At 48.6% G+C, this 17,692-nt stretch overlaps 1 protein-coding gene across 1 annotated transcript in view; it reads right to left on the minus strand.

Annotated features, from left to right (window-relative positions):
* Positions 1-273: 273 nt before the first annotated feature.
* The window catches only part of MYO1H (myosin IH), a 570,182-nt gene continuing 552,763 nt past the window's right edge, over positions 274-17,692 (minus strand). The window contains exon 30 of the mRNA XM_069212716.1: positions 274-394. Coding sequence (XP_069068817.1) covers positions 274-394 — 121 coding nt within the window. The remainder of the gene's footprint in view (positions 395-17,692) is intronic.

Raw genomic sequence — 17,692 nt, forward strand, 5'->3', positions numbered from 1 at the left:
TGGTCAAAAATCTGTCTTCTCTGTAAAACAAATTCTGACCAAGTTAGTTCAGAGGGTTACAGGACAATGCCTTCTCTGAGCCACTAGATTGTCCACAAATTAGCAGCCCAGCAAGGGTTGATTGTTGTACCTCCTGAGATCGCAAGGGAAATGTCCAGTTTGGAAACAAGCCTACGGAAAATCTGTAAAGCATGCATGTTGGTTATATTAAGTAAAATATTATTTTCATTTATGGCTCCATCATAGCAAGAACGCTGGACTTTTGTTCACATATTAGGTCAACAAAGTTACACTCACCACTGTTAAATGTCCGTTCTTGGCTTTGTAAACTTGTGGCTCCTGTCCGCTTGTGAAGACAATAGTCCCTTCTTTCCCCATAAAATTAAATTTAACGCTGGAAAACACAAATGCATTTTGCAATTATTTTTCTTTGTTATTTGTCTATGACAATGTTCTTAATGTAGCGACTTTGGCAAATAGTAGAAAACAAGTTGAAATTCAAAAATCTGCTGTTTGAAAAAGTTTGCTTGCCACAAGTTAACATTAAAGAAAAGTCCAAATCTTGTGACGCTGTTTACATTCACGTCAACTTTAATAGCGTTTTTTGAAGTGCATTCTGAAGAATAAAGGCTGATTGGGATTATGATTTTTTTTAAAATTTGTATTTTAAAAGACCTTCAAGTAAGAAAACTAACAACACTATCATCTCTGATTAATGATATAAGTCTGCCTCCCAAGCCTCAAGAGGTGGAGGAAAAGTGCGGAAGGGAATGGGGAAGAGAAAAATACTCAAGCAGAGGCATGCACAACAACACACAAAGGCCCATATTTATACTTTTTGACGCAAATCTGCGCTAGTGCAGATTTGCGTCAAAAAGTATAACGCCGGCTACCACCATTCCAACGCGCCAGCCGAGTGTCATATTTATGGAATTACGGTAGCCGGTGCTGCGGCCTGGTTAGTGTCAAAATAAATTACTCTAACCGGGCAGCGGAGGCGTAAGGAAGACTGGGGGTTGTGCGCCAAAGAATGGTGCAAGTCAGGTTAGAGCCCAAAATATGGACTCTAACCTGACTAGCGTCATTTGTTGACACACAACCCCCATGGAAATGACTCCTGTCAGGAGTCATGCCCCCCTGCCCAATGGCCATGCCCAGGGGACTTGTGTCCCCTGGGAATGGCCATTGGGCACAGTAGTATGTAGGGGGGCCCAAGTTAGGCCCCCCATGCTACTTCTACGTAAAATAAAATACCTCTACTTACCGTAGATGGGTCCCCCCATCTATGGGTGTCCTCCAGGGGTGGGCGAGGGTGGCAGGGGGTGTCCCTGGGGGCAGGGAAGGGCACCTGTGGACTGCTTCCATGGTCAGAGACCATGGAAATGAGCCTACAGGTCCCTTAATGCCTGCCCCGACCCAGGCGTTAAAAAATTACTCAAAACCGGTTTAGAGTAATTTTTTAAGGCCCTCCCCCTCCGTGCGTCTTTTTTGCATGGGAGTATAAATAAGGCGCAAATGCCTGTGAGTCATTTTTTGCCTGGGTACGCCTACCTTGCTTGTCATTAATGCAAGGTAGGTTTCTACTGTAAAAAAAATACTCTCACTCCATAGATTTGGCGTTAGACGGGTCTAGCGCCAAAGTATAAATATGGAGTTAAGTTTGCGCCGAATTCGCATATTAAAAAATGGGGCAAATCCAGCACAAACAGAGTATAAATATGCCCCAAAATTCCCTTGCAACCAACACCGCTTTAGCCCTCTCAGTAGGAACCTCAGTTTCGTCCCAGGCCTCTCGCTATCTTTTTCTCATCCAGTGTATCCTGAGCCCAAAAAAGTCCTGTGTTGACAATATTTGAGACAATACATGTTTTAGCATTAAATCTCACCCGGAGTACAGCAGAAAACAAAGCAAAGCCAGACCTGCAGACATCATCTTTTAATTTGGTTATGAAAGGGATTATAGACATGAGTGTTCAAGTATGATTCAAACTGAGATAAACATTGGTAAGAGGAATGGTAGGAATTCTGCAATAATTCGATTTTTTAGCATTACAGGATTGAAGCTGTTCATGACTTCAAGTTTTTTAAGTATTTAATGTTAGGAATCTTTCAGTCACCCATGGCTGTATAATTAATAGCACAGATTGGAGGGCATAGATGTCAGACAGTGAAGAGGTTTTTAGGTAAACTTGTGTATCATCGGCCTACTGGTGGATTGCGACTCCTGTTCCCTCCCGCACTTCACACAGTGGTTCCATACATGACAACAGCAGGGGCAAGGATGGTGACTTCTAGTATCTAACTTGATATGATAGCAGGATTAGATGCTTACTTTCGATCTTGACAATTTGCAACATGTTAAAAAAGGAAAACTAGGTTAAAATCTATCCAGAGGTTCTGAACTGTTTTTCAAACATAGAGAGATGACATTTGTGGTCAATAAAGCTGCTTTGAGATCTTGAAGTATTAGGAGGCAGAAGTCGCCCCATCCATCATTTAATGAACACTGGGCCAGATGTAGCAAAGTATTTGCACGTCGCAAACGGCGAAAATCGCCGTTTGCGAGGTGCAAATGCCTCTTTGCTATGCAGAAATGCATATTGCGAGTCGGTACCGACTCGCAATATGCATTTCCGACTCGCAAATAGGAAGGGGTGTTCCCTTCCTATTTGCGAGTCTGAGTGGTATGCAATACCATTTGCGACCGCGTACGCGGTCGCAAATGGCATCGCAGTTACCATCCACTTCAAGTGGATGGTAACCCACTCGCAAATTGGAAGGGGTCCCTATGGGACCCCTTCCAGTTTGTGACTGGACCCACAAATATTTTTGCAGGGCAGGGAGTGGTCCAAGGGACCACTCCCTGCCCTGAAAAAATACAGAAACTAAAGGTTTCGTTTTTTTTTTAAGTGCAGCTCGTTTTCCTGTAAGGAAAACGGGCTACACTTAAAAAAAAAAAAACTGCTTTATTTAAAAGCAGTCACGAACATGGAGGTCTGCTGACGACAGCAGGCCTCCATGTTTGCGAGTGCCTATACTCGCTATGGGGCCACAATTTGCGACCCACCTCATGAATATTCATGAGGTGGGTCATTGCGACCCCATAGCGAGTTGCAGTCGGTGTCTGAGACACCGTACTGCATACCAATTTGCGAGGTGCAAAGTGCGAGTCGCATGGACTCGCACTTTGCACCTCGCAAATTTTAAATTTGCTACATCTGGCCCACTATCTGTAATTTTTAGCGAGTCTGTTTCAATGCCATATCCCGTATGGAAACCAGAGTGGTAGCTGGTGAGAACATTTTGTGCATTAATGTAATCAGTTGTGTGGAAACACATTTCTCCATTGTCTTGTCTAATCCTGTGATGTTGAAAATTTGACAGTAGTTCAACAAGACTCCTGGTAGGAGATTGGGTTTCTTTAACAGTGCTGTCACTTATTTGTGTTTCAGAGTGCTTGGAGCTGCACTTGATTTAGGATGGATTTGGAATGATGAGGTCTGAAAACCAGCCTTTGTTGTGCGTAGGTGCGGCAGACTGCTGGTGTAGGTTGTAAAATTGTAGAAGGGAAGTTGTTGGACCTGGCTTTTTGACGGGGACACCCCCAAACTTTTTGCCTCCTTCCTCCTATTTTTTCTGACCTGTTGTTGTTGGCTTTTGACCTCTGGGCACTTTACCACTGCTAACCAGTGCTAAAGTGCATATGCTCTCTGTGTAAATTGTACTACTGATTGGTTTATCCATGATTGACTATTTAATTTACTTGTAAGTCCCTGGTAGAGTGCACTACATGTGCCTAGGGCAGGTAGATTAAATGCTACTTGTGGGCCTGCAGCACTGGTTGTGCCACCCACCTCAGTAGCCCCTTAACCTTGTCTCAGGCCTGCCATTGCAAGGCCTGTGTGTGCAGTTTCACTGCCACTTCGACTTGGCATTTAAAGGTACTTGCCAAGCCTAGAACTCCCCTTTTTCTATACATAAGTCACCCCTAATGTGTGCCCTAGGTAACCCCTAGAGCAGGGTGCTGTGTGGGTAAAAGGCAGGACATGTACTTGTGTGGTTATATGTCCTGGTAGTGTAAAACTCCTAAATTCGTTTTTACACTACTGTGAGGCCTGCTCCCTTCATAGGCTAACATTGGGGCTGCTCTCATACATTGTTGAAGTGGCAGCTGCTGATCTGAAAGGAGCAGGAAGGTCATATTTAGAATGGCCAGAATGGTAATATAAAATCCTGCTGACTGGTGAAGTCGGATTTAATCTTACTATTCTAGAAATGCCACTTTTAGAAAGTGAGCATTTCTTTGCACTAAAACCTTGTTGTGCCCTTCAATCCACGTCTGGATAGGTTTAGTTGACAGCTCCTTGTGCATTCACTCAGACACACCCCAAACACAGGGTACTCAGCCTCACTTGCATACATCTGCATTTTGAATGGGTCTTCCTGGGCTGGGAGGGTGGAGGGCCTGCCCTCACACAAAGGACTGCCACACCCCCTACTGGGACTCTGGCAGACAGGATTGAACTGAAAGGGGGCTTGGTGCATTTCTTAGACACTCTTTGAAGTCACCCCCACTTCAAAGGCACAACTTAGTATAAAACAGGGCCTCTGCCCTACCTCATCAGACACTTGCTGGAGAAGAAACCTGAACCAGAAACTACATCCTGCCAAGAAGAACTGCCTGGCTGCTCAAAGGACTCACCTGTCTGCTTTTCTACAAAGGACTGCTGCCTTGCTGTTGGCCTGCTGCCTTGCTGAACTCTTGTCTGGCTGTAAAAGTGCTCTCCAAGGGCTTGGATAGAGCTTGCCTCCTGTTCCCTGAAGTCTCAGGACCAAAAAGACTTCTCTCTTCCTCTTGGACGCTCCGTGCGCTGAACTTTTCGATGCACAGCTTGTTCCGCGGCAAGAAAAACGCCGCACACCGACGCTGATCAACGCGACGTCTTCGGGACGACCGAAACTTTGACGCACGGCCTCGCAAGGACAACGCCGCCCGACTTCCCGGGAGAAATCGACGCAACGCCTGCCGTGAGATCAAAACTTTGACGCACGGCCTCGCAAGGACAATGCCGCCCGACTCCGCAGGAGAAATCGACGCGACGCCTGCCGTGAGATCGAAACTTAGTCGCACGGCCTCACAAGGACAACGCCGCCCGACTTTCCGGGAGAAATCGACGAGACGCCTGCCGTGAGATCCAAACTTTGACGCACGGCCTTGCAAGGACAACGCCGCCCGACTCCGCCAGGGAGAAATCGACGCGACGCCTGCCGTGAGATCGAAACTTCGACGCGCAGCCCCGCAGAACGACGCGCAGCCGGAAAACAAGCAGGAAAATCCACACACAGACCCGGGACATCTGGTACTCCCCGCAAAGCACAGTAAGAGACTGTCCTCGCGCCGGAAGACGATGCCCGACTCCCCGCGTGGAAAATAACGACGCAAGTCCGTGTGTGCTGAGGAGAAATCGACGCACACACCAGTTTTCCACGCACCTCTTCTCCTGCGGCCCTCTGAGGAGATTTTCCACCAGAAACCAGGTACTTTGTGTTTGAAAGAGACTTTGTTTACTTTCTAAAGACTTAAGACACTCTCTATCACTTTTTAGTGATATCTTTACAAATTCGTATTGCAACTTTGATCGTTTTGACCTGAAGATACCCAGATAAATATTATATATTTTTCTAAACACTGTGTGGTGTATTTTTGTGGTGTTATGCTATGGTGTTGTATGATTTATTGCACAAATGCTTTACACATTGCCTTCTAAGTTAAGCCTGACTGCTCGTGCCAAGCTACCGGTGGGTGAGCACAGGCTGATTTTGGATTGTGTGTGACTTACCCTGACTAGAGTGAGGGTTCTTGCTTGGACAGAGGGCAACCTGACTGCCAACCAAAAACCCCATTTCTAACATTGGTGATCAGCGGTGAGGATAGGACTTGTGTTTGTGCAGTGACATACAATAGCTAAGTATTTCACTACCTACCCACAGTTGAAGGTCAACTTGATTTTTCATCTTTTTTTGGCTGTTGGTTCTCTGATGTCCTCCTGGATATACTATTGATATTTTGGACTTTGAATTTTGGTTTTTGCTGATAAGATCTTATCAGAATGGGATTGTGTACCTACTCATTCTTTGTTCGTACTGACCACCTCACTAAGGCTGACCTAAGGAAGCTTTGCAGAAAATGGGGCCTTCCTGTAGCAAGGAGATCTACTAAGGCAGAGATGCTCCATCACTACATAGTCTGGGGGGAGGAAAGATGGGCAGAGAGAGAGGCAGCAAGAAACCAAATGACTACGTACCCCTCAGATGAGGAGGAGGACTACGCACCTGAGGAGGAAGACTACTCAGATTTGGACAGTGACCCAGAAATAGATGAATAGCTCCGAGGTCAAAGGCGACAGGAGCAACAATTAGAGGAGTATCTTGCAGAGGTTGAGGCAAAAAGACTCTGAGCCCTGGAAGAAGAAAAGATTGCAGCTCAAGAGCTGAGCTGTAAAGAGCTGAAACTGGAGGCCGGAAGGGCTGAGTCCAGTTCAGATGGTGGCAGCAAAAATCTTGCATCTAGTACTGCTGAAGAAGGGCACAAGCCCAGAGATGTGGTGCCCAACTTGAAGAAGGGAGTTGACACACCCCAGGCAGTTCAAGGGTATGAGGTAGTTCCCGTTATGCACAGGGTCCCTGAGAAGGATTGGGGAACTGGCACAGGGAGTCATATTCCTACTGGGGGGAGGGACAATTTACTGACTCTAGCAGAGAGTGACAGAGAAAAGGGTTCCCCCCTGGTGGACGTCCTGGATATAGAGTGTAGAGACATCCCAGAAGAGTATGGGTTGAGTGTCAGGGACAGACAGATACTGTCTCACCAGTCTCAGGAGGGTGAAGTAGAGTGCTTTTCCAAGGTTGAGTTACTGGGTGGTTGGGTGAAGGGTACTGTGGTTAATACATGTGAAGGGCAGAGTGATGTAATTGCTGGAGAGCATATGTCTAGTCCTTATTTTCCAGAGCTACGCCAACACCAGGTGGAGTGTGAGTTCTCTGACCCCAGGGAACTTACAATGGAGGCAGACTTCTGGGTGAGTACCAGAGAGTCTGAAAAGGCATTTGGGGGTGCTCCTGAAGGGAGTGGTCTAGGTGGTTCCCAACCGAGTGAGGTGGGAAAGGATTGTAGTGTCCCAGGTAGGTCCCAGGTCCTAGAGGGTTCCATGAGGGAACACCAGGAGGGAAGCCTAGCCTGTACCGTAGGGCCACCTTTTGAGGGAAGCCCCGCAGTGTCAGAAGAACTTGGGGGGGTGACTGTAGCCAGCATCCCAACAGTTCTGGTGTCTGGCAGTACCCCTCCTAGTGAGGGGGTGCAGAAGTCCAGACATAGGGTTGAGAGGGGGTTGCAGACCCCAGTGGAGGACCTTGAGAGTTAGGGGACAGCTCTGAGAGCAGAGCCCCCCAGGAATGACCCAGGTGAAACCGTTTCTGGTTTGGGGGAAACCCAGACTCTGCCGGATGGGCAGAGGTCGGGAGACCTGCGCCAACCAGACTCTTGTGTGGCCCTTGGGGACGGTGTGTCCCTTGTGGGGGGTGAGAGTGCCCCCCAGGAAGTCCTGGCATGCCAGGCAAAGATTCAACCTCAGGGTGGTGACTCTGGGTTGGATACCCAGGTTCAGAGGTTAAACTCTGACCTGGTGGGAGGTAGATGTGCCTCCCAAGAAGTCCTGGTGTACCAGGCAGTTGTCCAACCTCAGGGTGCTGACTCTGGGTTGGATAACAGGGTTCAGAGGTTAAACTCTGACCTGGTGGGGGGTAGGTGTGCCCCCCAGAAAGTCCTGGCGTGCCAGGCAATTGTTCAACCTCAGGGTGGTGACTCTGGGTTGGATGACCAGGTTCAGAGGTTAAACTCTGACCTGGTGGGGGGTAGGTGTGCCCCCCAGAAAGTCCTGGCGTGCCAGGCAATTGCCCAACCTCAGGGTGGTGACCCTGGGTTGGGGCACCAGGCTCAGAGGTTAAACTCTGACCTGGTGGGGGGTAGGTGTGCCCCCCAGAAAGTCCTGGCGTGCCAGGCAATTGCCCAACCTGGGTTGGGGCACCAGGCTCAGGGGTTAAACTCTGACCTGGTGGGAGGTAGGTGTGCCTCCCTGGAAGTCCTGGTGTACCAGGCAGTTGTCCAACCTCAGGGTGCTGACTCTGGGTTGGAAAACTGGGTTCAGAGGTTAAACTCTGGCCTGGTGGGGGGTAGGTGTGCCCCCCAGAAAGTCCTGGCGTGCCAGGCAATTGTTCAACCTCAGGGTGGTGACCCTGGGTTGGAGAACCAGGTTCAGAGGTTAACCTCCGACCTGGTGGGAGGTAGGTGTGCCTCCCAGGAAGTCCTGGAGTGCCAGGCAATTGTTCAACTTCAGGGTGGTGACTCTGAGTTGAATGGCCAAGTTCAGAGGTTAAACTCTGACCTGGTGGAGGGTCAGTGTGCCCTCCAGGAAGTCATGGCATGCCAGGCAATTGTTCAACTTCAGGGTGGTGACTCTGAGTTGAATGGTCAGGTGCAGAGGTTAAACTCTGACCTGGTGGGGGGTAGGTGTGCCTCCCAGAAAGTCCTGGTTTGCCAGGCAGTGATCCAGTCTGAGGGTACAGACCCTGGGCCGGAAGACCAGGTTCAGGGTGTCCCCCCGGACCTGGAGGGAGGGGCTACGGATAACAGTGCCCCTACCATGTTGTCTTCTGAGGAGGCCACTCCTAGTTGGAGGGTGCTGGACCCCAGAAGGGAGGGCAGGGGGAGGGAAGCCTCACCCCGGGCCCTAGTCCAACCTGAAGGTACAGATCCGAGGTTGGAGGGCCAGTTGCAGGTTAACCGCCCTGCACTGGTGGAGGAATGGTACAGGGTGACTTCTGTAAGCACCCTGACCATGTTGGACTCTGGTGGTACCGCTCCAGGAGGGAGGGTACAGAGCCCCAGAGGGGAGGACCAGGTTCAGGCTGTCATCCCTGACCTGGTGGAAGGGAGAGTGGTTAAAGGGTGCCCAGCACCTGGGGCTACCACCCCCCACTCTCCACAGCCACAGTGGTTGGAGAGCTTTGAGAGGCCTGGGGCCTGGCTCTCATCCCTGGCAGCTGTCAGTAATCACTGTGGCTTGCTGTCCGGGTGGACAGAGTTATCCCTGGGGAGGGCACAAGTGTCACACCCTGGGGGTAGAGTGGGCAACACCACTGTGTTGGTCATGGTGGTACTATCCTGCTCCTGGGATACATCTGTGAGCAAAGTAAGGTTAGGTGCTGCACAGATGGGATCCGCAGGTAAGGAGAAAGGTTCCCCATGGGTTGGCTTAGTGGCCCCTGAGAGTATGGACAGAGGGATCCAATTGGAGTCAGGAAGGCGAAGAACTGGAGCATGCCCCTGCTGTTGTGGGCCTGGGTCCTTGTTCTGTCGCCTCAAGCAGGGAAGTACATCAGGATAGTGATTGTTCTCCCCTGGCTTTAGGCTGGTAGGGGGTCATGTTGGACCTGGCTTTTTGACGGGGACACCCCCAAACTTTTTGCCTCCTTCCTCCTATTTTTTCTGACCTGTTGTTGTTGGCTTTTGACCTCTGGGCACTTTACCACTGCTAACCAGTGCTAAAGTGCATATGCTCTCTGTGTAAATTGTACTACTGATTGGTTTATCCATGATTGACTATTTAATTTACTTGTAAGTCCCTGGTAGAGTGCACTACATGTGCCTAGGGCAGGTAGATTAAATGCTACTAGTGGGCCTGCAGCACTGGTTGTGCCACCCACCTCAGTAGCCCCTTAACCTTGTCTCAGGCCTGCCATTGCAAGGCCTGTGTGTGCAGTTTCACTGCCACTTCGACTTGGCATTTAAAGGTACTTGCCAAGCCTAGAACTCCCCTTTTTCTATACATAAGTCACCCCTAATGTGTGCCCTAGGTAACCCCTAGAGCAGGGTGCTGTGTGGGTAAAAGGCAGGACATGTACTTGTGTGGTTATATGTCCTGGTAGTGTAAAACTCCTAAATTCGTTTTTACACTACTGTGAGGCCTGCTCCCTTCATAGGCTAACATTGGGGCTGCTCTCATACATTGTTGAAGTGGCAGCTGCTGATCTGAAAGGAGCAGGAAGGTCATATTTAGTATGGCCAGAATGGTAATATAAAATCCTGCTGACTGGTGAAGTCGGATTTAATATTACTATTCTAGAAATGCCACTTTTAGAAAGTGAGCATTTCTTTGCACTAAAACCTTGTTGTGCCCTTCAATCCACGTCTGGCTAGGTTTAGTTGACAGCTCCTTGTGCATTCACTCAGACACACCCCAAACACAGGGTACTCAGCCTCACTTGCATACATCTGCATTTTGAATGGGTCTTCCTGGGCTGGGAGGGTGGAGGGCCTGCCCTCACACAATGGACTGCCACACCCCCTACTGGGACTCTGGCAGACAGGATTGAACTGAAAGGGGGCTTGGTGCATTTCTTAGACACTCTTTGAAGTCACCCCCACCTCAAAGGCACAACTTAGTATAAAACAGGGCCTCTGCCCTACCTCATCAGACACTTGCTGGAGAAGAAACCTGAACCAGAAACTACATCCTGCCAAGAAGAACTGCCTGGCTGCTCAAAGGACTCACCTGTCTGCTTTTCTACAAAGGACTGCTGCCTTGCTGTTGGCCTGCTGCCTTGCTGAACTCTTGTCTGGCTGTAAAAGTGCTCTCCAAGGGCTTGGATAGAGCTTGCCTCCTGTTCCCTGAAGTCTCAGGACCAAAAAGACTTCTCTCTTCCTCTTGGACGCTCCGTGCGCCGAACTTTTCGACGCACAGCTTGTTCCGCGGCAAGAAAAACGCCGCACACCGACGCTGATCAACGTGACGTCTTCGGGACGACCGAAACTTTGACGCACGGCCTCGCAAGGACAACGCCGCCCGACTTCCCGGGAGAAATCGACGCGACGCCTGCCGTGAGATCAAAACTTTGACGCACGGCCTCGCAAGGACAACGCCGCCCGACTCTGCAGGAGAAATCGACACGACGCCTGCCGTGAGATCGAAACTTTGACGCACGGCCTCGCAAGGACAACGCCGCCTGACTTTCCGGGAGAAATCGACGCGACGCCTGCCGTGAGATCAAAACTTTGACGCACGGCCTCGCAAGGACAACGCCGCCCGACTCCGCCGGAGAAATCGACGCGACGCCTGCCGTGAGATTGAAACTTCGACGCGCAGCCCCGCAGAACGACGCGCAGCCGGAAAACAAGCAGGAATATGGACGCACAGACCGGGGACATCTGGTACTCCCCGCAAACCACAGTAAGACACTGTCCGCGCGCCGGAAGACGACGCCCGACTCCCCGCGTGGAAAATAACGACGCAAGTCCGTGTGTGCTGAGGAGAAATCGACGCACACACCAGTTTTCCACGCACCTCTTCTCCTGTGGCCCTCTGAGGAGATTTTCCACCAGAAACCAGGTACTTTGTGTTTGAAAGAGACTTTGTTTACTTTCTAAAGACTTAAGACACTTTATATCACTTTTCAGTGATATCTTTACAAATTCGTATTGCAACTTTGATCGTTTTGACCTGAAGATACCCAGATAAATATTATATATTTTTCTAAACACTGTGTGGTGTATTTTTGTGGTGTTATGCTATGGTGTTGTATGATTTATTGCACAAATGCTTTACACATTGCCTTCTAAGTTAAGCCTGACTGCTCGTGCCAAGCTACCGGAGGGTGAGCACAGGCTGATTTTGGATTGTGTGTGACTTACCCTGACTAGAGTGAGGGTTCTTGCTTGGACAGAGGGCAACCTGACTGCCAACCAAAAACCCCATTTCTAACAGAAGTGTAGAAAGCTGGCTCTGTATATATTGTATCAAAATGAGATATATTGTGCACAGAGTCCAGAGGTTCCCCAGATGCTTAGTAGAGGCTAAATCAGATAATACTAATGATTTTTTGTTGTGGTAGTGTGGTCGAGTAGTTAGGCTTATCAGATGGTAGTGCAAAGCATTTGTTGTACACACAGTCAATAAATGAGGCACACACTCAATGACTAACTAAAGGCCAATTGTTTTTATATAACAAAAATACATTTTTTTGTTACTTTATTACTTTATTGTTGCAGGTAAATACAGTTGTAAGTAGGTATCAAGCATATGTATCAAATGTACTTAGTTTGATTTTAGCAGCTAAAGCAGTTTACAAGTATTAGTAGCAATTTTCTATTTCAAAAGTTGACACAGTGCAATTTTCCATAACAGTCCAATAGAGCCCTGGAAGGGAAAAGTATTAGCACAGAAAACAGGTATGTACAAAATGTACAGTTCCAGTCTTCAGGATTTAGGATTTTCACAGGTCAAAGTTTAGGCTGACCCCAAAGGTGCACCACCAGCAGAACGGGCCGGCTGAGTGCAGAGGTCAAAGTTGGTGCTGGGTTTAGAATGGGATCACTCGGAAACAGATCTGCTGGCAGGTAAGTACCCGCAACTTCAGAGGGCAGACTTGGGGGGTTTAGCTAAGCACTGGGGGGCCACAGGTTAGCCCCAAACCCACACCCTCAGCGGCACAGGGGCAGCTGGGTGCAGGGTGCAAATGCAACGTTGGGCTCCCAATGCTTTTCAATAGGGGGACCCCGGGAGTCACAAAGATGCTGGTCCAGTTCTGCAAAACCAAAGGCTGGACAAGGAGAAGGGCCGCCTGCTGAATGCTGCTGGACTATCGTTCGGACTCCTGAAGGCCAAGGGGCTGCGGGTGCAGGGGTACCTTTGGACGTTGAGTATCTTTTTTTGTGGTCAGGGGGGTCCTCTGGATTCAGGCTGCAGGTGTTGTTGTGTTGGCTGGGACGGGTCACCCCAGGGTGGACACATGTTTGGGATTACCTGGGGACCTGCTCTGGACCGGTGGGCCACCTGGACATGGGCCATGGGTGCCGGGTGTAGAGTGGGCAGGACTCCCAGATCTGGGGAGGTTCTGGAGTCCTTCTTGGAGTTTCTTGTGGACTTGTGGACAGGGCCGCTGTTCTCAGGAGTTCCTGGTCCTCTGGTGGGCAGGCAGTCCTCTGGGGTTTGTAGAGGTTGCTGTTCCTGCAAGATGCGTAGTCTTTTTGTAGCATGGCTTCTGAAGCTGCAGGCAGTCTGGTAGGGCTGGGGCCAAGTCAGTTGGTGTCTGGAGTCTTCTCTGTTGGGGTTGGCTTAGCAGTTCTTCTTCTTTTTACTCGTGTTGAGGTCACCAGGAATCTGGTAAGCTAGGTTCAGGGGAGCCCTTAAATCCTATATTTAAGGGAGTTACGGGGTCATAGGGCAGTAGCCAATGGCTACTGTCCTTGAGGGTGTCTACACCTTTCCTGTGCCCACTCCCTTTGGGGAGGAGGGCACATTCCTAACCCTATTGGTCTCTGTCCTCCAAAACAAGATGGAGGATTCTGAAGGGAGAGGGTCACTTCAGCTCTGGACACCTTAGGGATGGTCCTATCTGGAGTTGTCACTCCTACTTGTTTTACGTAAGTTTCCTGCCGGACTTGCCTCCAAAAGTGGGGCTTCGTCCAGGGGGTGGGCATCTCCACTAGATGGATTGCCCTGGGGCACTGTAACAGGAGGCTTGAGCTTATGAGGCTCACAGCCAAGTGTTGCAGTTCCTGCAGGGGAAGATGTGAAGCACCTCCACCCAGAGCAGGCTTTGTTTCTGACTCCAGAGGGCACAAAGGCCCTCACCCCATGGGGTCAGAAACTTGTCTTTTAGTAGCAGGCTGGCACAGACCAAAGGGTTGGTTAAAATACAGGGGGCATCTTTAAGATGCCCTCTGGGTGCATTGTACAATAAACCCAACACTGGCATCAGTGTGGGTGTATTGTGCTAAGAAGTTTGATGCCAAACTTCCTAGCCTTCAGTGAAGCCATCATGGAGCTGTGGAGTTCGTAATGACAACCTCCCAGCCCATGTACTTAATGGGGTCACACTGCACTTACAATGTCTAAGAATGGACTTAGACACTGTTGGGCAAGGGTCTTCAAACTGGGGGGCGGGCCGCAAATGACCCTAGAGGGGGTGCCAGAGTCTGGCCAAGAGAAGAATTATGCTGACAACAGGGCTCTGTTTTAAACTGAAAAAATGAGCAGCAGTAAACCGCTCTGACTAACATGTTTTGTCATTTATATTCAAGCTGGATGTTTGTGTAAAAAGAAAGGGACTCCAAATACTCTTCAAAACCCCCACCCACACTTCTAATAATCACACTGTGAATACTTTTACACATTAGTAAAGCCTACCTAACCAGAATAGTATGTTTGGCATCATATATATGATTGCATTTTTAAAACTGTAACGAAGCCTAACTGCAATGATTAAATGTGTAGACATTTATAAACACTGGCAATTTAACTGAATATTTTTGATAACTTCAGAGGGTGGGGGCGATGATTTGTTTCCACTGGGTGGGGAGGCGCAGCAGTGAAAAGTTTGAAGACCACTGCTGTAGGGGCATATTGCTCATGCAGCTATTTCCTCACCTGTGGTATAGTGTGCTCTGCCTTAGGGCTGTAAGGCCTGCTACAGGGGTGACTTACCTATGCCATAGGCAGTGGTGTATGGAACCCTGAGAGGGATACCATTTTGAGTTTACCTTTTTCTCCCCATCAGCACGCATAATCTGCAGTGGCAGTGAGCATGCGCTTGGTGAGGGGTCCCTTAGGGTTCCTCCCTGGGCACAGAGCCCTTGGTACCACTTGTACCTTATATGAGGGACTTAGCTGTGATTTAAGGGTGTGCCAATTGTGGGAACAATGGTACAGTTTAGGGAAAGAACACTGGTGCTGGGGCCTGGTTAAAAAGATTCCAACCCACTTTCAGTCAGGTCAGCATCAATATCAGGTAAAAAGTGGGGTGTACCCATTCCAAAAGGGGCACTTTCCTACAGGAATTACGTGGAAAATCAGCATTACTCATTTCCCAGGTCAATAGTGAAGTCAGCTAGGAATGTGTTGTTTGGAAAAGGAGGAGACAGGCATACGTTGCCTGTTACTTTCTGTGCAAAGCAAGCTTTTAGCCGATCCCTTCAGAGTTTATTGTCAATCTACTCTGAATGGGCAGGATGGAAAACGTAAGGAAGTGAACTGTGTTAACAAAATTTGATATTTCATACATTTTAAAAACTAACTTGTGACTTTTTAATCAATTTTCTAGTGAAATGTTGCTGAAAAATGCAGTTTTCTTGAGAGGTGAACCCCAAACACCATTGGTGAGAGCCGAGATAACATGGCTCACAATTAAATTATTGGCCATTCTTGGGTGGGTTTTTTTCAAAATCTTTTTATTTTTAGTCAATGTATGCCTTAAAATGAACAATTTGGCCCCATCTTTTATAAAAGTTCCTTTGGCGGAGACAACCTCCCGAATCAATTGTGGCTCCCAAGCTTTGGTCACAGGCCAAGTGCAATTTGTACCTGGTATTTACACGTCATCTCAGATACACTTCAACAGTGCAAGTGTTCACCAGTGTCTTTAATGACATCCCCATTAGTAAGCTGTACAGCTGTGACTGATCTTGGCATCTTTTGGTGCCATTTTGCTTTACATTGTGCTCTAAAATGCATTAGGGTTGCGTGTCAAAATACTCGATGCAGAAATATCAACCTGCACATATATTGACTTCATAATATCAACTACCACTATATTGCCAAGCTAAGCATACACAGGGAAGCATGGATTTACTACTCTAACTCCACATCTACTAACTTTGATGATATAGTGCAGGTAGATATTGTGAAGTCATTATATGTGCCGTTTGATACGGAAAGTTCAGTGTGGTGGTACACGTCACAGCTGAGAGGTGCAGGATGGCTTGGAAGGCCACAAATGATGAAGAAGCTATGCCATGATATCTGGATCCACCATGCTGTAATCTTCCATCAATGCTGGTGCTGAGGAGAAGCTGCTGTGAGAATGTAAGGCACAGGCTCTACCCATCACATTATCTGATCTGCAAAATTACCTTACAGGCACAGCAGGGTTTCACCTGCGACCAGAGCAAGTGACTGAGATGCTCTCTGAGAAAACTGGGAGTGAGGACATGATACTTTCTGCTCAAGCTAAACTATTAAATTGAGTGCATCTCATCCTATTGGGGTGACTGTGACATAATCTGCATCTGTTCCTAAATTATGTCTTTGCCACACAATATTGGGGACTGTAGATTCTGGGGTCACCCTGTTGGGAGAGAATACTGTTACCCAGGGTGAAGGTATATAGGGCATATTGAGATTGCAAACAAGGCTACAGGCTACAACCCTGTTTTTGCTAATGTAATTGAACGTGTATTATTTAGTTCTGCTATGTGATTAAAGTACTTGCTTTTACAAAAACACAAACACTATGCTTGACATTAGGGCCCATATTTATTCTTGGTTTGCGCTGAATTAGCGTCATTTTTTTTAATGCTAATTCAGCGCAAACCTAACTCCATATTTATACTTTGGTGCTAGACACGTCTAGCGCCAAAGTTGTGAAGTTTACGTTGTTTTCTGGAGGGGAACAGCTACCTTGCGTCAATGAGATGCAAGGTAGGCATTCCCCTTCCAGAAAAGGACGATATGGCCTTTGCGCCATATTTATCCCCCCATGCTAAAATCCAGTATGGGGGGATGGGAGCCTTAAATAATGGCGCTAAGCTTGCTTAGTTCCATTATTTAACGCCTGGGTCTATGCAGACATAAGGGGACCTGTAGGCAGATTTTCATGGTCAGAGACCATGGAAATTGCACACAGGTGCCCTTCCCTGTCCCCAGGGACATCCCCACCCACCCCTACCCACACCAAGAGGTCACCTAAGGATGGGGGACCCATCTAAGGTAAGTCCGGGTGAGTATGTTTTTTTTTAGGCCAAACACCGCTCGGGGCCCTGACATGGGGCCCCCTGCACGGCGCTGGCCCTAATGGCCATGCCCAGGGAACATGTGTTCCCTGGGCATGGCCATTGGAGTGGTGGGCATGGCTCCTGTCTTTATTAAGACAGGAGCCATGTCCATGAGGCTTGTGTGCCAGCAAATGGCGGTACACTGTGGAGAGGCCATTTTCTTTTTGCCTCTAAACAGTGTAGTGCCATAATTTGGCGCACAAGCCCCGGTTCCCCCTACGCCCCGCCGGCCCTGTTAGCATCCTTCACAAGGACGCTAACAGGGCCTTAGCGCTGGCTAGCGCCATTCCATAAATATAGCGCCCGGCCAGTGTCTAGGAATGGTGCTATATTTTTTTACGCAGACCTGCGTTAGCTCAGGTTTGCGCTAAAAAGTATAAATTTGGGGCTGGGTTATTGGCCGTCATCATGACATTGGCGGCAAAATATGCTTACCGCCACGCTGACGGATGCCAACATACGGCTGCGATGGAAAATATCCGTTCGCCATATTACGTCACACACACCAAACTGACAGAATACAGCCACATACACAAATCTGCCAGCCCAAAGGTCAGTGCTAAAGTGTTGGAACCAACAACCATACCGTTAAGCCAACAGAACAACGCTCACCACATCATGACCCACGAATCACCACGGTGGAATTCAACGGCGGTAAACCACTGGTGGTACACACGGCGGCGCTCAGAATGGACAACCAAATACTAAACTATACAACCTTGGCCAATTCAAACAACACACACCTGACACCCATACACACACCACACCCACCCACTCACTCCACTATAAAACACACACACACATTAC

The sequence above is a fragment of the Pleurodeles waltl genome, chromosome 11 (genome assembly GCF_031143425.1).
Source record: "Pleurodeles waltl isolate 20211129_DDA chromosome 11, aPleWal1.hap1.20221129, whole genome shotgun sequence".
Taxonomy (NCBI): Eukaryota; Metazoa; Chordata; class Amphibia; order Caudata; family Salamandridae; genus Pleurodeles; species Pleurodeles waltl.